At 44.7% G+C, this 24,730-nt stretch overlaps 1 protein-coding gene across 1 annotated transcript; it reads left to right on the top strand.

Annotated features, from left to right (window-relative positions):
• Positions 1 to 9,606: 9,606 nt before the first annotated feature.
• Positions 9,607 to 21,100, top strand: LOC121271492 (dual specificity protein phosphatase 8-like). The gene is made up of 7 exons (XM_041177474.1): positions 9,607 to 9,690; positions 13,135 to 13,306; positions 14,272 to 14,454; positions 16,409 to 16,575; positions 17,574 to 17,733; positions 18,932 to 19,055; positions 20,161 to 21,100. The coding sequence occupies exons 2-7, from the start codon at positions 13,141 to 13,143 to the stop codon at positions 21,098 to 21,100; spliced, it is 1,740 nt and encodes a 579-aa protein (XP_041033408.1). The 5' UTR covers positions 9,607 to 9,690; positions 13,135 to 13,140.
• Positions 21,101 to 24,730: the final 3,630 nt, after the last annotated feature.

Here is a 24,730-nt window from a genome sequence, read left to right as displayed (position 1 = left end):
CTGAGATGAATCAGCCTCTCTTCTCATACATTTGTATACATTTGTTTTCCCTGACACTGGTATTCTTGTGAATTATCCTGATGAGTGCAAGACGAAAAGCTTCGACAAAATGTCTCTTTTTTTCTGTACTACTGAATGACAACAGCAATTCATAATCCTGCCATGGGATACATTAAGAAGCAGCTATCTAGCTGGTACACAACTGCAGCAAGACTCCTGTACTCAAATCCTCTTGCAATATAGGCCAACATACCATCTGCCTTTCTCATTGCTTGCTGCACCTGCACACTAGCATTCAGTGACTTAAGAACAAGGACACCCAGGTCCCTTGTTTTAATAGAATCCAAGCTAGTGTGTGAGGGAGAAAGGAATATTGTGATAGAGTGAGATAAAGTTAAATGCAAGATAGCATAAAAGCTGTCCAATCCAGTTGGGCTAAATGCAAACTCTAGGAATTCTCTGTTGGTCATACAGCTTCAAATTAGACCCTCCATCTCTTTCTGGAAAGTTCCTTTGCAAAGAAGGTCTGGAGAGAGATGCAGTGTTTGTTTTTTTGTCGAGATTCATCCTGAGCAGCTCTGTGACGCAGGGCTCTGTGATCAGGGAGACACACCAAGATAAACATCAACTGCCACAGGAGGACCATCAACTGGTGAAAGAGAGTTTTTGGTCTGCTCGTGGTCTTGCAGTGCAAGAGTTGTCCACAACCAAGCGTTGCAGACTGGTACTTTCCAAGGTCCAGGACTCTACGTGCTTACGGACGCTCTAAAGCTTGGGTCAGCCCCCACAAAGGCACCAGGAAGAAATTTTACTGTCTAAGGCCTTTTGGCCACAGTACAGTGAGGGGCTGGAACCCTCAGGCTGTATGCACCCAGAGAATGCTTGACATGAAATGTAAATGTATATTGTAAATACAACCTGTAATTGTAAGTCAAAACCAGAAATATTGGAAAAACTCAATAGGTCTGTCAGCATCGGCGGAGACAGCCGATGCTGCCAGACCTGTTGAGTTTTTCCAGGTAATTCTGTTTTTGTTTTGGATTTCCAGCATCCGCAATTTTTTTGTTTTTATCTATGTAATTGTAATTGTAGTGAGACGTCTCAGGGCACAGTGTACTGTGTTGAAGAAATTAAACAGTATTGCACCTTATGCAATGTCAAAATTGAACTGTTATGTAATGTACTTTGATTAATTTTATGAATAAAGTATACTGTGTGAAAGGAAAGCAGAACTGGCTGTTGCGAGGACCACACACCTGCTGCCTGATGCACTGCTTTAATACAAAAGCATGTTTACTTGTAGTCTCTGTGCTGCAAGACAATTTGTTTGCAATTAGTGTCTGGAGAGCTATTAATGCATTTGAAAAAGCACCAAATCCTTTTCTGAAGAGCAGGCATGGAGCCAACAGTGATAGGGTGGCACCCCCTGATGGTGAAGGGAGATTGCTATGTTGCACTGTGCAGTAATTGTGACGCCCTCTGGCCAACTAGAGAAGTACGGCAACGAAGTTGTGAAAAGGATTAAAGGAGCAGGTTTGGAAATCACAGGTTGAGCGTGAGTATCACTCAGTTTAAACAAATAAGGGCCGTTCTGGGACAGGTAAGAATTGATGTGTAAAAATTTGCCGCAGAAATCCTGAGTTATGGAAAAGCTCCTGCTTGTAACTGTTGACGAGAAATCCCTTCCAGAAATTACATGCATGTGGACAATGGACAGGGACAAATTTGGCCACGATTATGACGCCAAACATGGTTAAATAGCCCTTTGTTGTTCACTCAGTTCACCCATGAAGACTAGTCACTTGGGTAAATTACTGAAACTTGGAACATATATGGTACAGGAGACCATTCAGCCCATTGTTTCTATGCTGGCTATCCACCTTAATCCCTTTCCAGCTCTTGGTCCCTAGCTCTGTAGATTATGGCCCCTCAAATGCATATCCAAGTGTTCTTTAAATGCAATGTGGGTTTTTGCCTTTACCACCCTTTCAGACAGTGAGTTTCAGAGCCCCTCCCCCCCCACCCTCTAGGTGAAAATATTTTCCTCCACTCTCCTCTAATCCACGTGCTAAATTGCTTTAAATCTATACATCCCTAGTTCCTTAGCTTTCTGCTAAGAGGAATATGCCCTTCCTTATCCCTATCTAGGCCCCTCATAATCTTACACACTCGAATTAAATCCCTCCTCAGTCTCCTCTGTTCCAAAGGAAATTGACAGTTCTTGCGGCCTGAGAAACTATATCCCAAGGAAGGGAAGTGGGGAAATGGATAGGAGTTTGTTATTGGGAATCTGAACAGGGTCGCAAATGCTCCGTCCATTAGCCCAACAAGCCAACCTTTCTCTAAAGCTCTCCCCTGCCCTCGTCCTTTCTCCATTTTCTCACCCTCTCACTGTCATGCCCTCTCCGAGCTCATCTTGTCCATGAGACCCGTGTCCTGCTCCGTTGACCCCATTCCCGTGCAGACCAACATGCCACCTGAATTATGTTGGGAGCACGGAGGCAATTTGTTTAAGTGCACACCTCCTTTTAAATCTTTTTGTGTGGCCGCGCACACATGGTAACTTCGAGGGGCTGACGCGCTCAGTCTGCATGCTCTTGTGGCCACACAGCTTAGAGGGGACCCACTGACCACCCACTGCCTTTTGTGCTTCCATTGTTATCTGATATTGTTAATAGTTCCCTCTCTTCGAATATTGTCCTCCCAGCCTTCAAATCTGCTGTTATCGCCCCTCTCCTCAAAACACCAACCTTCAACCCCAATGTCCTTGCAAACAACTGCACCACCTCCCTTCCCTCGCCAAATCCCTTTCCGTTTCCAATATCCTCTCATCTTTTCCCAGATTCCGTGGGCAGAATTTTACGACAGTGGGATTTTATGTTCCTGCTGTCGTCAATGGGGTTTATAACGGCCCTGTCCCTGCCTAAACGGGGGTGTAAAATTCTGCCCCTTGTCTGAATCCATCCAGTTAGATTTCTGCCACAGTCACAGTGCTGAAACTGCTTTTATCAAAGAACATCCTATGCGTCTGTGACAAAGGAAAATTATCCCTCCTTGTCCTTCTCTGCCTGTCTGCAGCCTTTGACACGGTTGGCCATACCATTATCCAGCTGGGCTGGACTGCTCTCACCTGGTTCCATTCTTATCTAGCTAATCATGGCCAGAATACACTTTCAAAGTCTTCTCTTCCCACTTTTGCATCGTTGCATCTGATGTCCCCCAAGGTTCTATCCCGGGCCCCCCTCCTATTTCTCATCTGAATCTGCCCCTCAGAGACATCATCCAAAAGCAGAGTCAGTTTTTGTAGCACATAAAGGGTTAACATGGGACTGAGTACAGTACTGCCCACACAATGGTGAGAACATATGACCTGCACCTAGGGGTCAGTGTAGTGTTGGACAGAGCCGTGTGTAGAAGCAAGCATGGAGACAGCTCCTAGCCTGGACCTTGACTGAGCCTATGTATATAGTTTCTAGTAGTTAATAAATACTTACTGTTGAAATACCTAAGGTCACAAAGGCCTACCAAACTATGCCCAACAGTTTTCACAGGTACGCTGATGACACCCAATTCTACCTCACCATCCCCTTTCTTAACTACTCCACTGTTGCTAAACTATCAGACTGCTTATCTGACATCCAGTGCTAGATGAGCAGAAATTTCTTCCAATTCAATATTGGGAAGACCAAAGTCATGACTTTGGCATTGCTACAAACTCCACTCCCTGTCCACCTGCTCCATCCTTCTCTCTGGCAGTTGTCTGAGACTGACCCGGGCTGTTCGCTACCTTGGTGTCATATCCAACCCTGAGAAGAGCTTTTGACCGTATATACACACCATCATCAAGTCCGCTTCTATTTCCACGTCTGTAGCAACATCTGACTCCACCCATGCCTCAGCTCATCTGCTACTGAAACCCTCATCTATGACTTTGTGACTTCTAGACTCGACTATTAAAACGCAGATATTCTACCCTCCATAATCTTGACTTCGTCCAAAACTCTGCTGCTGGTGTCCTAACTTGCACCAAGTCTCATTTCCCTATCGCCCATATGTTCACTGACCTACGCTGGCTCTCGGTTAAACAATGCCTCAATTTAAAAATTCTCATCCTTGCTGTCAAATTGTTTTTGGGGAGGTGGTGGGGCATAGTGGTATTGTCACCAGACTGATATTCCAGTGACCCAGGATAATGCTCTGGGGACCTGGGTTCGAATCCCACCACAGCAGATGGTGGAATTTGAATTCAATAAAAATCTGGAATTAAAAGTCCAATGATGACTATGAAACCATTGCTGATTGTTGTTAAAAAAAAAACCCATCTGATTCACTATTGCCCCTTTAGGGAAGTAAATCAGCCACCTTTACCTGGTCTGGTCTACGTGTGACTGCAGACCCACAGCAATGTGGTTGACTCTTAAATGCCTCTGAACAAGGGCAATTAGGGAAGGACAATAAATGTTGGCCTAGGCAGCGACACTCACATCCAAAAAAAACTCCTCTGTTGTGCTCAGCACTCCTCATCTCCAGCCTCACAACCCTGTGAGTTCTCTGTACTTCTCTAATTCGGGCCTCTAGGCTATCCTCAATTATTAATTGCTCCATCATTGGTGACCATGTCTGCAGCTGCCAAGACCTTAAATTCTGGAATGTCCTCTCTACCTTGCCTTCCCTTAGGACACTGTTTAAAACCTATCTCTTTGACCCAAGCTTTTGGTCATCTGACCTAATATTGCTAATAATAATTATTCATGTGGTTTGATGCTAAATTTCGCTCTATCGCCCTCCTATGACGCACCTTGGAATGTTTTGTATTGTTAGAGGCGCTATATAAATGCAAGTTGCTGTCGTTGAATCAGAAGCTGGAGAATAGCCAGCTGAGCCGAGATGGGATTAAAGTTAAGGAAAATGTGGTGAGGCTCCCGCAGGATGTGGAAGCTGAAATCAGGATAAAAAAAATGGAGATCCAGGAATCTGCTGCTGGGATAAGGGAGACGGATTGGAATCTCTCAGCTGTCAATCTCTCAGAAGTTAAACTAAACGGGTGTTAGTGTAAAAGCAAAGATCATAGAGGCTGACTGGCCTTATTCGTCCAAACCTACTTTGCAACAAGCTTCACAAAGAAAGCTGCAGAACTGAACACTCTGGTGAGTGGGTCAGTAACCAGATGTCATAAAATCATTGAGAAAGGACCTGGAGGAGAGATGTGGAGAAGTGTTTTTCACTTAAGAGAGTTGGTGGAATCTGGAACACTCTACCTGAAAAGGTAGTGGAGGTTAAATCCATGAATAATTTTAACAGTGAGTTGGACAGGTTCTTGAGAATGAGGAACTTGTAGGTTTACAGGTAAAAGGCTGAAGTGTAGAACTAAGTATCACTATCCCCTTCAAAGAACCAGCACAGGCAATATGGGCCAAATGGCCTCTTTCTGTGCTGTAGTTTATGTGACTCTAATCAGAAACTTAGCAATTTAACGTGCAGAATGTTTTCTGAACACTGTAAAAAACAAGATGATAAGAGCACCAACTGATGGACGAGCAGAATATCAGCAAACAGTAAGCTCGATGATGGAAAGGATGAAACATTACTCTGGTAATATAAATTTTAGGGAAATATTAGACTTGGAGGTGTTGCAAAAACACTATTGACTAAACAACACCCTTGAGAACGTTGAAAGTACCTAAGTTACCTGCTGCTCATTCAAATTTGCAATAAGATACCATTGATCACTTATTAGATGTACTGAGTTTATAGACCCATTCCTTTCAAAAGCAAAATCAAAATATTGCAGATGTTGCTTCCAGTTCTGACAAAGGGTCATTGACCTGAAACGTTAACTCTGTTTTGCTCTCCACTGATCATGCCTTACCTGTTGAGTATTTCAGGCATTTACTTTTTTAATTCCAGGTAACTCGATCTGACCTACCCACTGAACTCACCTCCCCAAAATCCGTCCATCATCTACAAGGCACAAGTCAGGAGAGTGATGGAATACTCTCCACTTGCCTGGATGAGTGCAGCTCCAACAACACTCAAGAAGCTCAACACCATCCAGGACAAAGCAACCTGCTTGAATGACACCCCATCCATCATGTTAAGCATTCACTCCCTCCACTGCTGCTACCCAGTGGCAACAGTGTGTACTGTTCACAAAATGCAGTGCAGTAACTCCCAAGGTTCCTGTGATAGCACCTTCCAACCTCTACAATCTAGAAGGTCAAGGGCAGCAGACACATGGGAACACCACCACCTGCAAGTTCCCCTCCAAGACACAAACCATCCTGACTTGGAAATATATCGCCGTTCCTTCACTGTCACTGGGTCAAAATCCTGGAGCTGTGGCTAAATGCTGCGGCTACAAGAGCAGGTCAGAGGCTGGGAACTCTGTGGTGAATAGCTCACCTCCTGACAAAGCACATATCAGGAGATTGATGGAGTATTCTCCACTTGCCTGGATGAGTGCAGCTCCAACAACACTCAAGAAGCTCCACACCATCCAGGACAAAACAGCCTGCTTCATTGACACTATCCATTACCTTCAACATTCACTCCCTCGACGACCAATGCGCATTGGCAGCAGTGTGTACCATCCACAAGATGCACGGCAGCAATTCACCAAGGCTCCTTCAACAGCGCCTTCCAAACCCACGACTGCTACCACCTAGAAGGACAAGGGCAGCAGATACATGGGGAACACCATCACCTGCAATATTCCCTCCAAGCCACACACCATCCTGACTTGGAAATATATCGCTGTTCCTTCGCTGTCGCTGGGTCAAAATCCTGGAACTCCCTCCCTAACAGCACTGTCGGTGTACCTATACCACAGGGACTCCAGTGGTTCAAGAAGACAGCTTACCACCATCTTCTCAAGGGCAATTAGGGATGGGCAATAAATGCTGATCTAGCCAACGACACCCACATTCCATGAAAAAATAAAATAAAATCCTCCAAGTGGACAATATAATTCCTCATGATTCAGCTCTCTAAATTCAGAAATCAGCCTTTTTGCTCTCTCCCGGCTTTCTCCGTTAATATATTCCTTTTTTTTAGCAAAATGGAACCTGAAAATGGCAATTGATGCTATATAAATCGTTAAATTTAAATCTGAGATTGATAGCTTTTTGTTAACCAATGGGTATTAAAGGGGTCTCAGGCAAAATGGAGTTTTAGGTCACAGGTCAGCCATTATCTCATTGATTGGAGAAACAGCCCCAGGGGCCTAAATGACCTCTTCCTGTTCCAATGTTTCTATAATCTGAAGACCAAAATTGAACAAGTGTTTTCCTGATCCCTGCATAGTCCCAATCCTTCCATGGTATGACGTCCCTAATCTCTGCATTGCGCTATCTCTTCAATCGTTGCACAAAGGCCATGTTCCTAATCCCAGCACGGTGCCAAATCGCCGATCCTGCTGTGGGAGATTCCACATTGGCCAGGGATCATAATCTGCCCTGCTCTGTGTAAACAGCCTGAGGGATCTGACATCATTCGACAGAATATTACTTGTGAAAGCAGACTGTTAATTGTGAGCTGGTGATTTACTCAATGACCTAGTTTTTCTGTTTACTTGACAACACCACATGAGATAGGACCTTGGGGATATGACATGCACAAAGTATTACCAGGATACTTTTCATAGTAAATTACACAACAGCAAACAGAGGAATCATTCCCTATACACTCCCTCTAAGGTCCACTGGGTAATGTCACCATTCCCTGGTACTAAGGCTCACAGACTAGGGGCAGTGATTTTAAATTCCTGCCAGGCAGGAATCCCATGGGATCGGATGCAATCCCAGTTTTTACAGTAAAAACAAAAAATGCTGGAAAAACTCAACAGGTCAGGCAGCATCTGTGGAGAGAAACAAAGTTAATATTGCAGGTCTATTTCTGATGAAAGGTCACTCCGCGTGCAATGTTAATTCTGTTTACATTGTAAAACCAGGATACAAAAGCAGAATAGTACAGGCCTACTTCTGATGAGAGGTCACGCGACCTGCAATGTTAACTCTGCAGATGCTGCCTGACCTGCTGAGTTTTTCCAGCATTTCCTGGTTATGTTTTACTTCTGAGATGCCCAGCATCTGCAGTATTCTGCTTTTGTTTCCTGGTTTTACAATGTTGCTCACCACTGATCTCACAAAGGTTTGGCTAAAATTGACTCCCCCACTCCGACCACCCTCTGGAACTCTATGCCTTAGTTTGCCGTGTGCAGTTCCAAAGGATCTAAACCTGGGAAGCAGTAGCACTGCTTCTCGAGCAAGGGAGAGGGAGGGGAGAGTCAGCCAGGGCTCTCACTCTTGGTGGTCTACTCCAACATGTGGACCTCTGGCGAGGGGCATCTCCCCTCATCACCCACACTGGAAAGGGGCTCCTAGAAGTCATGTTCAGCCTCAAACCTGAAGATAGGCGAGGCCACAGGGCTGATGACAAGTTTCAGACTGGGAGGCAGGGAAAGGTTCACACAGTACAGAAGGAGGCCACTTGGCCCATCCTGCCTGTGGAGCTCTTTGTAAAAAAAAGCTGTCCAATTCGTACCACTTACCCATAGCCCTGCAAATTTTAATTTCACATGTCATAGTTCATATGCCAAAAGTGTGAAAAACAGCCATTCACTCCCTTCTGACTTTGATAAGGAAGAAAGGAAATTGCATTTATATAGCGCCTTTCACAACCCAGTCCAACCTCTGAGCCCTGAGCACAAACTCTAGGGTGCTGCACTGTCAGAGGTGCTGTCTTTCAGTTGAGACATGAAACTGAGGCCCCCCCCCACCCCAACCCCACACTCTGTTTTCTCGGGTGGATGTAAAAGATCCCTCGGGTACTATTGGAAGAATAAGAGCAGGGGAGTTCTCCCAGTGCCTCGCTCAATACTTATCCCTGCACCAACATCTTAAAAAACAGTTCATCTGGTCCTGATCACGTTTGCTGTTTGTGGGATCTTGCTGTGCGCGAATTGGCTGCCCCGTTTCCCTACATTACCCTTCAAAAGTACTTCATCGGCTTCGAAGTGCTTTGGGACGTCCTGAGGTGGCGAAAGGCGCTATAGAGAGGGCATATTATCACTTTGCTTAGGAGACAGTTTGCAAACAGGGACAATGAGCGACAAAGAACAATGTTTTGCACATTTGGTGAGGCGACTGAACAATAGATCAGGCACCAGTCAACCAGCAGAAAGACTGATACCAAATAAATGGTGCGGGGAGAGATGTGTGGGATGCATTCCCTTTTTTTTCCCCAACATTTTTGCTTCTGATTGTCCATCTGTGATGGCTTGTGTTTTAAATCCATGTCTCTGTGCATATCCCAGAGAGAGAGAGAGAGAGAGAGGACTCGACATATAAAAACCCCTGACATCAGTTAGAAAAAAACAACACAAGGGGAAAGCCTGCCATTGGTCAGAGATGACATATTTGCTGTACCTGAACTATTTTTAACCGCATTACCTCATTGTGTTCAGAGAGGGAGGGAAGAGGGGGGGGGGGCAGATTGACGCTATTTCACTGAGTTATAGAGAGACACAGAGAGTGTGTGTGTATATGTGTGTGTGTGCATCCTGCATGCATGGTGCAGGGGACCCGCTTTCACCTGCACACGCCGGGGATAAACATCAAAGCAGCTGCCGCCGACAAGATTCTTAAAAAAAAACCTGCAACAGGAGAAAGGTTTATTTTTTTTTTAAAAAAGGTGAGTTTATATTTGCAAAAAAAAATCAAAAAAACCCCCCTTACCATTGTGGTGACAGGTGTAGATATGCATCCAAAACAATGGGTTTTAACCCCGACGAAATTCTGTTAGCCTTGCATGGTGACTTGAAGCTAAGCATTAATTTTACGATTGTATTAATATGTAAGGTGCGAAAAAAAAATCCGTAACGGTGAGATGGAGGGACGCGTTTTGCAGGGACTGTTGGTTATCATCTGATTTTTAAAATTATGATCCATTATCTATTATCATGGCAACTTTTTTTAAAAAAACTTATGTGTATTAGTTCTCTTTTTTTCTTCTTGTGAAATCAGCTCTGCAGTCAATTTCCGTGTTTTAAATATATAATCGATTCGATGTAATTTGCCCAGATATCTTAAAGGTGCCTTGCGCCGATAGGTGACAGCTGCATTTTAGAAAGTCTGTTTTAAGATTTCAGTCTTTCACTAATACGGTTAAAGTGCGATGCAGGAAACAGCTGAACATATTCTCATCTCTTAAATCATGTAAAAGGTGGACTGCAGGTGGAACAAGGCAATATAAAGTAGTGGATCCTGCTTTTTTTCACAGAATACAAAAGCAAGGTGGTGGTGGTGATAGTGCATGTATGCAAGATATTGGTTACAATACTGCCTGCAGGGTTGAGGACTAAAGGCTGAGGAAGAGGTAAATTACAGATTGAGATTATATAGGGGGGAGGAGGGGAAGGAGGGAGCAGCAGGATGTAGTTAAAATGCCAGATTTGAAATCCAAGGGCTCTATTGACTGGAGTGGAGCCGGGTAAGGGGAAATTTAATAAAAGTGTTCGAAAATCACGCAGGGATTTGAAAAGGTAAATGGTGAGTGGGTAACAAGGGGCACATCAATTTAGGATTAGAGTCACAAACACAAAGGGGGAGACTAGAATTTTTCTTATGCAAGAATGATCTGACTTGAGCACGTAATCTAGGCTAATGCCTCAGTGCAGTACTGAGGGAGATGCCTTGTTTTCAGAGTTAAACCAAGACCCGGTCTGCCCTCTGAGGTGAACGCAAGTGATCTTATGGCCACTATGTCGAAGTTGGGGGGGGGGGGGGGTGGTGGGGGTAGTTCTCCTGGGTCTCCTGGCCAATAGTTATCCTTCAAGCAACATCACTAATACAAATCATCTGGTCATTATTACACTGCTGCTTTTCAGAGCTTGCTGTGTGCAAATTGCTTGCCAGGTTTCCTTCAGAAGTACCTCACTGGCTGCAAAGTGCTTTGGGATGTCTATGGTCATGAAAGATGTTAAATAAGTGCTTTCTGTTTATAAATATAGAACAGGTGACCACCAGGGGCTAGTGAAGCCATCGATCAAACAGCATTTAGGAGGAAAATAGAGAAAGGTTTGGAGAAGGAAAGATAATAAAGGCGTGAGGAAAGAGAAAGGAAACAAGGTTAAAGTAGATAGCCTTGATGGAAACCAGCAGCTGCACGGGCACGGTGGGACACATTTGGTGCTGAGTTTTCAGATTTGTAAAAATCCAAGCCAGTCTCCTGAATCTAACCTTATTTAGAATGTTTATTTTGAACAGAATTAGGCGGCAGGAAATTCTTGATATCTGTAGGGGTTCTCGTGGAGAGAAGTGGGAGGTGGGCAACAGAGAGAGGGAGTTTCTGGAGTATAAGACACTCCAGCCTAGGCATAATCATTCCATGCAGAATAATACACAGGGAAGAGTTTATTATATACATATTGACACCACAACAGGTCCTTCACACTGGATGGTTTGTTTAACAGGCACCGGGGAGAACTCCCCTGCTCTTCTTCGAAGCAGTGCCATGGGGTTTTTATACCCACCCAAGAGGGCGCTGTGGTTCAACATCTCATCTCGAAAGATGGCACCTCCAGCAGTGCAGGGCTCCTTCAGTACTGCACTGGGAGTTCTCAGCCTACGACAGAGCAATATTGAGCACATGAGCTACTGAGTCAGAAGTGAGAGTGTTACCCACTCAGCCATGGTTAATCATGGACCAGTGCACATTCAGGAGAGCCAGCACAGGGTATGGGAATGCTACACATCCTTGTGGAACTGCAAAAGCAATCTTCTCCATTACTTGGGCGTTGAGCTCATTTCTGTTTGTCTTTGTTTTAGCTTTCAATTATTTTTTAGTCAAAAGCCACAGATAACAGTTCTATGATCTATTCTGTCTGGAGTGGCAGAGTTTGTGCTTTCTTGGTGTGCAGTGTTGTTAGCGCTTGTGATTCTCGAGGGAGGCTAAAATATAAAATCGGGCATTCATCGGGGAGTTATTCCCATCGCTCCACTTTGACATCATCTTGAGATAACCACAAGAGGGTTTTGTGTTGGGACTCCCTCTGAGAAGTGTCAGTGTCAGCAGTGTCCCAGACGTAAGAGCAGCCAGCGATGTTCCCATCCCAGCTGGGAGTGTTCCCCAGTCGATGGCATGCCAACATGACTGGTGACTTGCAGTTTGTAGGATAGTCGTTGAATCTTCAACAACAACAAAAACTTGTATTTGTATAGCACCTTTAATGTAGTCAACCATCCTACAGTGCTTCTCAGGAGCAAAATTTGATACCGAGATATTAGGAGATATTAGGTCAGATGATCAAAGGCTTAGTCAAAGAATTAAGTTTTAAGAAGCATCTTCAAAGAGAAAAACAAGGTGTTGAGGTGGAGAGGTTTAGGGAGGGAATTCCAGAGCTTAGGGCCCAAGACAGCTGAAGGCAAGGCCACCGATGTTGGAACCATGAATACTGGAGATGCTCAAGAGGCCAGAATTGGAGGAGCACAGCAGTCTCAGGGGGTTGTTGGGCTGAGTAGAATTTACTTAAAATTCAAAAGAATTATTAATTTGTCCTAAATAAAAACAGAAAATGCTGGAAAAACTCAGCAGGTCTGGCAGCATCTGCGGAGAGAGAAACAACGTTAACGTTTCGAGTCCGTATGACTCTTCTTCAGAATTTGTCCACTGCCCCGAGCTTTGACCCAAAATGAGACAGGTCATGGCGGGTGGGTTTGGGGGGGGGGGGGATGGTGGGGGGGGGGGGGGGGGGGGGGGGGGGGGGGGGGTGCAGGAGGGGTGGGCAATGACACAGCCACAACACAGCCTGTCCCATCTGGCTTAACTGAAGCAGACATGTTTTGCATACCTTCCACCTTCCAATAGGCGTCGCTGGTGTTGGCGGGCTGGACTCAGGCTCAGTCAACGTGCTCCGGTAAGGAATGGAGAGGTGCTTGATGGTGATGCCCCACACAGTCAAATAGTCTGCCAATGCTTGAGGCTTAGACACATGCATGACGAATAGGGTGAGAGCCCAAGCTCAGTCAAGGTCTTCAGGAGAGTATGAGGGAACAATTGGGGGAGAGGGTTGTGAATGGAGGAGCTTAAAGAATGAATAAAACAGTGATTCTTTTTTTAACATTCATTCTTCTCCAGAACCTAATGGCAGGAGACAAGAAGCCAGTGAAAGCCATCAGGGCCAATCGGCTGGCAACCATGTTGCAAGGCCAGAAGGAGAAGATGTTGGTCATTGACTGTCGTCCTGTTGCAGACTACCACATCCTGCACGTGCTAAACGCAGTTAATATCTGCGCCTCGAAGATCACCACTGACCGAGAGTCACTCGCTGAACTCTTGCAGCCAAGCCCGACAATAATGGTTTGTTCTGGTCATTTCCCTCTCTTTCCTATTCTTCTCTCTATCGTTTCTATTTTTCTTCTCTATCTGTTTGCTTCTCACGTGGAGCAAGATGTTTAATTGGGTTGGGTACATATTAGTTAGGGTTGCCAATCCTCCGGGACTTCCAGGAATGGGAAGGTTAGTCTCCTAGCCACTGCTTTCAGCAACTCTGGAGAAAAGGTCCAATAGGCATTAAAGAAATGTTTCTCATTTACATTGAACATTTTCATATATCAGTTGTATAAAATATTGGACATAGGGCGGAGCAGGGAAAAATACCATTTGACAGACAGGTAAGAACCATCCAAGCATGCAATGATAGAATCATAGAATGGTTACAGTGCAGAAGGAGGCCATTCAGTCTATCAAGTCCATGCTGCCTCTCTGTAAGAACTACTTAGCTAGTTTTGCTCCCTTGCCCTTTCCCTGTAGCCCTGCAAATCATTTCTCCTCAGATACTTATCCAATTCCCTTTTGAAAGCCACGATTGAATCTGCACTACACTCTCAGGCACCACACTCTCAGGCATTCCGATTCTAACCGCTCGCTGCGTTAAAAAAGTTTTCCTGCTGTCACTGTTGATTCTTTTGCCAGTCACCTTAAATCGGTGTCCTCTGGTCTTGATCATGCCACCAATGGGAACAGCTTCTCCCTATCTACTTTGTCCAGACCTCTCACGATTTAGACTCCGTTATGTAGAGTCTGTTTGCTTCCTGATTGGCCTTGGGAAGGCTGGACACCATGACAATGAACGCGTCAAGTGACCAACGGCGGGGTCTGGGGGCAGGGTAGTTGGAGGCAGGAGGAATGTCTGACTAATCCTAATGGGAGTGGGCTGGAGCAGTGGCCAAGTTGGAAAAGAGGGAAACAGGGCAAGTTAATAGAGAAAAAAAGGAAAATCTTTAGCTCGAGCCCTATTGTCTCTTGCTACTCCTCAGATAAAGGACCCAGAAGCAAAGGAGCTGGTGCTGTATGACCAAGAAACAAAGGAAGCAAAGAGTCCTCCAGCCAGTGACATCATTGCCGTTCTCCTGCGAAAACTGGAGAAACAGTTCAACAATGTATATTTTCTTAAAGGTACAGTGTTTGATTTAAAGCAAATGGTATCTGTCAAGTGGGTCTGGTAGCATTGTGATTAGGTCACTGGACTAGTAACCCAGCAGGTGTGAACTAACTAATCCAGAGAACACAGGTTCAAACCCTACCATGGAATTTAAATTCAGCTGATTGAATAAGTCTGGATTGAAAAAAAAGTTAGTATCAGTAATTTTGTTCAGTATATCTTCGCAAGCACCTTTTTCCCCATTTTGGGAACAGTGGAAAGATTTCTGGCTGATTATCGGTCTGTTGAACCACGCCATGAATGCTCCTTCTGTGGCCCGCAAATCCTGGCATGAAACCTGAATCCAGAGCTTCTGGCACAGAGGTAGGGGCACTGCCACTGCGCCACAAGACCCCCCTGTATCAATAATGGTGACCATGAAGCCAGCAGATTGTCCTAAAAGCCCATCTGGTTCACTGGTGTTCTCTAGGGGAGGAACTCTCCTTACCCGGTCTGGCCTATATGTGACCCACAACAATGTGCTTGACTCTTAACTGCCCTCTGAAATAGCAAGCCACTCCATTATGTTCCAGAGAGAGGCTCACCACCACCTTCTCAAGGGCAATCAGGGATGGACAATAAATGCTGGCCCAGCCAGTGATGCTCACCACTTGTGAATGAATAAAAAAAAGTTCCAAAATATCTCTTGTGTTCTTTTCTTTCATCCCTTCTATTGTTCTCTCTTCCTTGCCTCAAGATGTTGACTCTCAACTAGGCTACAAGTCTAAAAGTAGCAATTATGTCCACAATACCTTGGCTATTCTCCAGCTGTGAGCTCAGATAGTGAGGAGAGCTTCAGAGCCAGGTACCATCACCCATACTTGCTCAACATCTAAAAGCACATATTTCCCAGCAGGTCTAGCTGGACGGTGATCAGGAGATGGGACTTTGCTCGAATTTGCCTTCACCAAGTAGTCCAGCAGTGTCAGTGCCACCCCAGCCTCATAAAATGTTAACATTCATTTTATAATAAGATTTTCCCATTGGCTTCAATGATTTTGGGCTACAGAAGAACAACCAGCCAGGGTTCTTTCTCCTGACCTTTATCAGTGATAGAAATTGCTTGTGCATGGGGACAGGGGTGGGCTTAGCTGTGATGCCTCCAAAAGTGGAATAGGCTCTGCACATTTGCTGCCTTGGTTCAAAAAAAATCATCCTTTAGGGGGTGTGGCTAGACAGCATGACCCCCATTGAACTCTACCCCAGCAAGGAGCCAATATTTCCAGCGACAAATTTGGGATAGTAATTGTAATTTAATGGCGAGGTGGTGGCATAATGGTAATGTCACTGGAGTATTAATCCAGAGGCCCAGGCTAACGCCCTGAGGACATGGGCTCAAAACCCACCACAACAATTTGTGGAATTTAAATTCAATTAACAAATTTGGAATGTAAAGCTAGTCTCAGTAATGGTGACGATGACAGTGATCACAACTATCATTTGATTGTTGTAAAAACCCATCTGGTTCACTAACACCCTTTAGGGAAGGAAATCAGCCATCTTTATCTGGTCTGACCTACATGTGACTCCAAACCCACAGCAATGTGGTTGGCTTTGAACTGCCCTCTGAAATGGCCTAGCAAGCCCGCTCAGTTCAAGGGAAGTTAGGGATGGGCAACAAATGCTGGCCTTGCCAGTGACCCCCACGTCTCATGAAAGAATAAATAAAAAAAGGATGGCTGCCCTAGAGGGGGTGTGGCTAGACAGCATGGTACCCACTGAGCTGTACCCCAGAAAGGAGCCAACATCTGTGGTGACAAATTTGGGGGCGGTAATTGTAATACTTTGCTTTGGGGTGGATGGTTAGCAAGGAGTGTTGGTTGTGAGTTTAGGGGGCATTGGCATTAATAGTGGAAGGGTTTTGGGAGTGTGAAATAACCTTATTCTACCCTTCACTTTACCTTCCCTATAATCCTCTTCTCTTCACAGGGGGCTTTGTGGAGTTTTCCTCTTGCTTTCCCAGCTTGTGTGAAGGGAAGTCAAGCAACTCCCTGCCCAGCAGCATCTCACAGCCGTGTCTCTCCACCTGTGACATGGGACCCACTCAGATCCTCCCGTATTTCTACTTGGGCTCTCAGAATGATGTTCTAAATAAGGTTAGTATGGTGCAGAGTCAGAGGGGGCAGGCTCACAACAACCAGCCTCACGTGAAACCAGAGACTGGGAGAAACCTCACCCCCACCTTCAAAACAAAAAAATCTAGAAATAAAACCTCTGTGGTGGGGGGGAAGGGGTGAGGGGGGGGGGTGTGTTGTGGGGTGATGGGGGGAGTTCTCCCAGAGATTCAGCAGAAGATTGGTGGAATTTTCAGAAGTGGAAAAGATCTCCTGGGGTTCTGCAAATTGTCTGCTTGGGGCATTGATGGAGATCCCTAGTTGGGAATGGGATTGAAACTGGATTATGAAGATCCTGGAGTTTTGTTTGATCACTTCTGGGGATTAAAGGAGCAGTTGTCGAGAACTTACCCTGAGAAGATTAAGCTGTTGCATTGGAGCCTGTGTTCGGTTAGATTGTGCAAGGCGATAGGTTTTGAGGAGGCTTTTAAAGATGGGCAGCAGAGTGGACTGCACAGAAGATTGCAGAGGCACCTTCACTTGTGACTGTTAGATTAGAGGGACAGTCAAAATCGTTGAGCCTCATGCATTATTCCATCAGAGTCGCTGAGCCGGGAATGGGGTTTTCTTCAGAGTTATTGAGCTTTAAAGAAGAGATGATATAGTTACCTGGCAAGCAAAGGGAGTGAAAGCTATAAAGTTAGTCATAGGCATAGCTGATTGAATAATTTACAGCACACTCACTGTACATTATTCAGTACATGACAAAAATACTTGATGGAAAATTGTTGTTCGACCTGTTTTAAATTACTTCCCCCGGCAATCTTTGGAATGAGCATTGGAACATTGGGACATTGGAAGAAATGAGCTCAAAGGGCTGGGAGATAAGAATTGGGGAGCTCTGTAGTTTGGAACCCCTGGGAAAGAATGTGTTTGAGCTGAAGATAAGTCTTCATTTCAACACAGTGATGGTACAAGGAGGAAGAAGGTAGTGCAGAATGGTGGATAGATTTTGATTTCTGTGTGACTCTCTCTTGCAGGAATTGATGGTTCAAAATGGGATCACACACATCTTGAATGTGAGCAGTAACTGCCCAAAGCCCGCCTTCATCCCTGACAGCCATTTCCTACGGATCCCAGTCAACGACAGCTACTGTGAGAGTCTCTTACCTTGGCTGAACAAGTCTGTGGAATTTATAGGTGAGGAGTTGATGTATGAAATGTAGATTAAGAGACAGGACATATATACATTTAGTAATCTACCCTGGGATCAGTGAATGTCATAAACCAAGTTCCGTACACCCATCACCCCTGTGCTCGCTGACCTACATTGTATCCTGGTCTAGCAGTGGCTCAAATTTAAAGTTTTCATTGTAGTTTTCAAATCCCTCCTTGGCCTTGTCATCTCTGTATCCTACTCCAGCCCTGAAACCCTTCGGGTAATCTGTGCTCCTCCAATTCTGGCCTCGTGCAACCCTGATTTCCTTCACTCCACTATTGGTGGCTGTGCCTTCAGCTCCAAGGGCCTCAGCTCTGGAATGCCCTCCCTGAGCTTCTCCACCTCTCTAACTCTCCTGATTTAAAGACACTACTTAAAACTCCTCTTTGGCCAAGCTTATGGTCACCCTGTCCTAAAATTCCCTCATGTGGCTTATGTCAAATTTTGTCTGATAATTGTCTTGTGAAGTACCTTGGAATGTTTGACTGTATTAAAAGTGCTATATAAACAGAAGTTGTGTTTCTTAATCCGCATTCCCACCCAGCCCCAGTGCAACCCCTCAAGAAAGTGACCCTTCTTGGGGTACCATTGCCGCAAGTACCCAGTTGCCCTCCCATGGTTCAACCAGGTGGAAGCTCTTCAAGTCTGGTCCCGGATGGTGAGTGCCAACCATCTGTTCAATAATGGAGGATATCAGAGCTGTGCCCTGGCAGAAATATTTCCTCTCCCTCCCTTAATAGCAACGCAGCCAATTCCAGCACCCCCGACACTGCCTCCCACTGAGGTCAGACCTGGAACCATCTATCTGTAGGGATTCTTTGTAACAACTAGATCAGCAGAGGAACCACAAACATCCTTGGAGTCAAAGGTTTTACCGGTCCACCCAGTGCTCTGAAGTTGGGAAAGATCCCGCAGCACTTTCCAAAGGTGAGTAGAGGGATAGACCAGTGTCGACCAACATGTCTCTCTCTCTCTCAATCAACAGCACCAAAAACAGCCATTCATCTCATTTCTGTTTGTGAGAGTTTGCTTGCACAGTTGGCTGTTGGACCTCCCTACATTACAACTGTAACTACACTTTCACTGATTTGGAATGTCTCGAGGATCTGACAGTTATATAAATGCAAGGCTGGTTCTTCCTTTCTTAATTATATTGTTGTTACTTCCTGTTGTACACAGACATGGTGCGGTCAATGAAGTCTCGGGTTTTGGTTCATTGCTTGGCTGGGATCTCACGGTCTGCGGCGATCGCCATAGCTTATGTCATGAGGACAATGGATTTCTCTTTGGACGATGCATACAGGTACAGGAACATGTTCCAGGGGATTTGTAAAAGAGAAGCAGCAAGGCTTGGGATTCTGAGAGACAAGGACAGGGTTTTGGGACTGAGAGTTGAGGGTGTGAAGCTAGTCCAGTCTTCATCAGATCAAGTTTCCAAAAGTTAACTGAAAATCAGCTAAAACACAATGCTGAGATTGCACCCAGGTATTTCAGAGGAGAGGGAGATGGAAATGGGGAGAGAGAGAGTGACCAAGATGAAGATAGAGAGATGGGGAAAGGTGTAAGGAGTAGAAGAAGAAAGAGAGAGAGAGAGAGACAGGGACACAGATCTGACAAGAAAATAAAATCGAGAAAAGAAACAATGGTGAGTTAGAGAGAGCAATGGAGAGCCTCATAGTGAGGAGGAATGAGAGGTAGAGGGAAAGTCATTGAGAAACATGAAGAAAAGTATAGGGAGAGAGAGAAATGAAAAGACAATCAGGAGTGAAATCAGGATGTGTTTCTTTACAGAAGAATTGTTGAATTCTGGGATTCTCTCTCTCAATAGATGGATGGTGGGCCAATTGAAACCTTCATGACTGAGTTAGATAAATTTTTTGTTGTCAGGATGTCAGTGGTCAGTGGTTGAATGGAGTTGAGGTGCAGATCAGCCATGAAAATTGAATGGCGGAACAGACCTGAGAGGCTGAACCGCATTCCCCTGTTTTTATTGTTCCTAAGGAGCAGGCTTGATGGGCTGAATGGCATCTCTCCAACTTGTGCCTTATCCCCAATCCCCCACCCCGAAAGGTTCAGCATTCTGTCCTCGACATACTAACTCGTGCTGTGGTGTGGTCACATATAAATCTCCATTGCCTCACCCATGTAAAAATGACCATGCTCAGGCTGCTTGATGGTGAAGGGTGTCACAGCCAAGTTGATTCCTGCCCTTGCCCAAAATCCAGACTGCTGCACCAATTAGCAGGCATCCCTGGTTAAAGATCAAGAGTAAGGGCCCTGGCTGCTTCGGCGCCACATCTCCCAGTTTTGAAGGCCTAAATGCTGAGGCCAATAGCTTCTGTGTTTTTTTTTTAATGCTTTTTGTTTGTAATTGTCTTGTTTAGAACAATATTTTTTTCCTTAATCAGGTTTGTGAAAGACCGAAGACCATCAATATCTCCTAACTTCAACTTCCTGGGTCAGTTAGTGGAATATGAAAAGAGCATCCAACATATCCAGGCTCCAGCCCACTCGAAGCAAAGCCTCCTTCACCCAAGGAACACCCCAGCAGAAGAAACCTCCCAGGCAGAGACTTGTGAAGAGTCCGATGAAGACGTAGAAATATTTACCCCTCAATTTTCCACCAAGATCATTCCAGGACAACATCCAGACCTTTTGGATAAAGGACCTGGCAATGACGCAGGCAGTATTCCCAAGAATTTTGAGAAGGGCCCTCCAGAGATGGCAGACTTACAGTACGAGCTCGCTGACCTCCGCCTCTCAGCTGAGCAAACGTCGCACACCAGCTGCTTGAAACGCTCTTTCTCACTGGACGTGAAGTCCGCCTACTCTTCCACCCCGTGCTTCAGCTGCTACCAGGCTGCACAGCCAGCGGAAACAGGCCCCATCCCAAAGCTGCTGGGATTCCAGAGCAAGTTAGTCACTGGCACCTTCAACCCATTCACCCTTTTGTTCGGGAATGCTAGGAAAAGCCGTGGAAAAGATGGCACTGCGTCCAACGGAGCCACGCGGACCCTGAAGCCCCAGCAGAAATGCAGCTGCCTCGAGACAGCTTCCCCAATCATTGGTATTGACCAAGGACCAATGGGTTCACCTTGCGTGGATCCCAAGAAGGACAGTGTTCAGAATAATCCCACCACAAGGCTGACGCTGAGCTTGCCCATTCCCAGGCAGTCGTCATCGCCACTGCTCGATTACAGAGCCTGCCTCATAACGGTGCATGGAAAGAGGACAGAATTATCTCTATTTGAGCACCCTTACAGTGACCCTGCAGATTTCAAGTCCATCAAACCCAGTCACATCACAAGGAACGTGGGCCTCTACACTGACAACGCAGTGAAATCGTAATTCTGGTTATGAAAATGAACAAATGCATCGCACAATCTGTTCAGATTGGATTTGCTCCATTAAAGAGGGAGGGTAGACAGGCCTGAGAGCTGCCCTTTGACCTTTTTAACCTGTCTTTCTGTCTTTGACTACAATGCCCTGCAGTAGGCCGAGGCTCACTCGTTACCTATTCTTTAGGCCTGGGCCAAACTTCCAAGGCGTTTTATTGTTGCACCTGACTTCAGGCCATTTTTTAATCGATGAACAGTGATAATACCAGAGCACAGTTACACTCAAAAAGGGTGAACATCTCTGCGAAAATAGTGCACACAGGAACATAGTGAATGTGCGTTTAAGGGTTTATGAAAGATCTTCACCAACTGGACTTATTTTTGTTCCCAAAATTTAAAACTTGGATTGGAATTAAGACTGAATTTCTTAGAGGAACATTTTAAAGCTGAAACTATTTTTGGGATCAAGATGACACTGGTCCCTACTAATTTATGTCATGTGGTGCCAGGGTTTTATAACAGTGAAGGGTTATGCAGTCAGTTATGGGAATATGTGTGGATTAAAGTGAATTTAAATGGAATATAACGGTTTCTTTGCTGCTTAGGCCATGGGAACGTTACGTATTGAATTGAAATGGCCATGAGGGAACATTGCAAATGGATAGATTATTCTTGAGTTTTATATGACTATTTGTGTATCTTTGTTGTGAAGAGGAGGGTTGGGGGCGCACAGCATGTTCCCTCCAGATATAAATAAAGTGGTTGGTTTCCACAGTAGGTTAGGTTGTACATGTTCTTTGGAGGGAACCGGCTTAATGGGCCAAATGGTTTCTTCTCATTTCATGCTTTATGTTTTTATGAGGTTGGGTTGGGGGTGGGGTGGTAGGGGTGGAACATCTATCTGGTTTGTCTACTACTGAGGGAGCCACGGAGGATGCGCGTTAGTTCCAAGTGGTTGAATGATTTGCATTTTGTATTAGGTTAGATTTCAGGCTCCATCCGGCCTCATTGCTCCGACAGCAGTTGCACTGACTGTGTGAATCACTACGTGAAGAGGAAAATCAGCCTGGACTAACTTCCCTACCCAGAGACAACAGGTGAGGGTTAAGCAGCGAGATTCTTACATGTAGCATTCTACCTTGGGTGGAAGGAAGGCAGAGAAAGTAGTACCCAAAGCAATGAAAGCCACAACTGATTGGAGGAGCTCTTGATAGACCAATTATGATCCCCCAATAGGTCAAAGTATGAACTATTCATTCAGGTGAGGCGGCCTCTCCATATGATGCATACAAGTGGAGCACTGGGCTCTAGTTTGTAAGATCCAACAGCTGCAAACAGAAGATCCAAACAGAGGCCCTGGCTTATATCAAAGATCATAGGGCCAGATTTTTAGAACAAGGGTTTTTTCATGGTTTAAAGGGATAAGTCTTTGCAGTTATTCTCAAATATCAATTGTTTCAGATGATGCACTCTTAGAGGCGGTGGTACCTCGAGTGTTCAGTCCCCATTCTCAGGTAGTGCCAACAGTAGGGTATTAGACTCCTATTCAGAGGGCCCAGTAGCTCTTTCAGTGGATTGTACTAGCTTCCCATTCAGAGGATCTAAAAGCAAGAGTGCCAAATGAATTTCTTGGAGTCAGGGTATATGCTGTCAACTGACAGGAAGGGGGAGGGAAGGAATTCTTAATACACAATGTTTTGAGTTATTTAAATATTAAATATTACCTGAGAGGACAAATGGGTTTAACAGTTCATCCCTAAGAGTGCAGTACTCCCTCAGTACTGCAGTGGAGTGTCAACCTAGATTTTTTCTCAAGTCTTTGGAGTGGGATTTAAACAGACAAACATCTGACTCAGAGGCTTGCTGAGTTACAGCTAACACCATGGGTAGTATGGTGTCTAAGAAGATACTTCAGTAATGTTACATAGGACCATGGCACTAGGCCATGCCCTGAACCAGATACATTAAAAATAAGATGGTCAATACTGTTAGCGTTGCTTGAAATTAAGACCATGGTTATTGGACATACAATGGTTTAAAACCCTATGCTGCCACTTTTTGAATCTGAGTTAAATCCAACTTAGACCAGGGGCATGAACATCTCTCACTGAGTGAAATGAATGGCAGCAGTTGAATGCTATTACAATGTTCTTAAATAAACATCGTCCAGCTTTCTCAGGAAACTAAGATGGCTGAGAAGGGAAATGGAAAAGTCACACAGTTACTCATCTGAAGGTATTTTATTAGGACAGTGCAGAGGAGTCTTTACTCCGCATGTAACCCTCACAGTACTGGCCTGAGTAGGTTGAGTTTTACCCTACATTTAAACAATGCTATGATGTTTTGGAGCAGCATGTTAGCAGGCCTATATGCTTTTTGCATGAAAATTGTCAAGGTTTCTTACCTCTACGTTGATTAATACTAAACAAGAATATCTTTTAATGTGTTTTGAGTTTTGGATTTACACACTTGAATAAAAAATCAGAAACGTGAACCTACTTCCTCTTTAAAAAGCGTAATGAATGGAGCTATTTCCTTGAAGTGTTTTTCTCTACCTTCACGGGTAATGAAATATCCTTTATTATCACTGACGTCTTCATCACCAACATTCTGTGATCAGTGCTACTCTCAACTTTCCTTGTTCCTCATAATCTCTAAAGCCTATTTGCTCTTCCTCCCTCCCCTCCTTCAAATCTAAGACTCATCTAGGGCTGTCTACTTGTCCAACTTAATCCTTTCCCAAAATCACAAATCTGTAGATCTCTTCACACCCACAATCTACAGGCTTTTTAAAATCTCATGTCACCCAACCATTATCTTGCGATCTTTCCCATTTACCCTCTGAGTTGTTTTGAATGTTGCTGGGGGCCTGTGCTATGGGCTTTTAGATTCATAGAATCAGTATGGCAGATGAGGCCATTCAGCCCATCACGTCCACCTCCGTTTCTTACTTAAAGAGACATTTCATGGCACTAGATGAACATTTCACATTTAGTGTTCAGCTCAAACAAAGCAAAACCACTTAGGTTTATACACTCAGTAGAGAATGTGCTTTTTGTTGATAATTTGTATTTGGCATTGTAGGTCTCCAATAACTTTTTTTAAACTTATATTTAAGCATTATTCAAATAAAGTAGAATTGTTTGAATTTGTGTTGTTATCTTCATTAACCATTTTAACCGCTTGGAAATCTATTGTAGTTTCTTCACTGTCGCTGGGTCAAAATCCTGGAACTCCCTTCCTAATAGCACTATGGGTGTATCCACATCACATGGACTGCAGCGGTTCAAGAAGGCAGCTCACCACCACCTTCTCAAGGGCAACTAGGAATGGACAATAAATGCTGGCCCAGCCAGTGAAACCTGCATCCTGTGAATGAATTAAAAAAAATACCACCCATCCCCAGGTGACACATGGGACACACAGTGAAATACACCCAATAATGTGGAGAATTATCCAGCTATGTGCTGTCCACAAAAAATAGCAGGGCAAATCAAATTACTGCCCCAGCAGCCTATTCCTAATCAGCAGCAAAGTGCTGGAATTCGTCAATAGTCCTACCAAGTGGCACTCACTCAATAACCTCCTCAGTTATGCTCAGTTTAGTTTCTCAAGTTCCATTTGTCTCCAGACCTGGAAA

Source organism: Carcharodon carcharias, chromosome 31 (genome assembly GCF_017639515.1).
Source record: "Carcharodon carcharias isolate sCarCar2 chromosome 31, sCarCar2.pri, whole genome shotgun sequence".
Lineage (NCBI taxonomy): Eukaryota > Metazoa > Chordata > Chondrichthyes > Lamniformes > Lamnidae > Carcharodon > Carcharodon carcharias.
Note: the sequence above shows the minus strand (reverse complement) of the source record. Positions and strands in the feature narration are given on the sequence as shown.

Excerpts from the sequence above, each read along its gene's own strand:
- LOC121271492 (XM_041177474.1), top strand. The coding sequence starts at position 13,141 with ATGGCAGGAGACAAGAAGCCAGTGAAAGCCATCAGGGCCAATCGGCTG. Across the intron at positions 13,307-14,271 it reads CTGCGCCTCGAAGATCACCA|GAAAATCTTTAGCTCGAGCC; the intron begins CTGACCGAGAGT and ends AGAGAAAAAAAG. Across the intron at positions 19,056-20,160 it reads TCTTTGGACGATGCATACAG|GTTTGTGAAAGACCGAAGAC; the intron begins GTACAGGAACAT and ends TTCCTTAATCAG.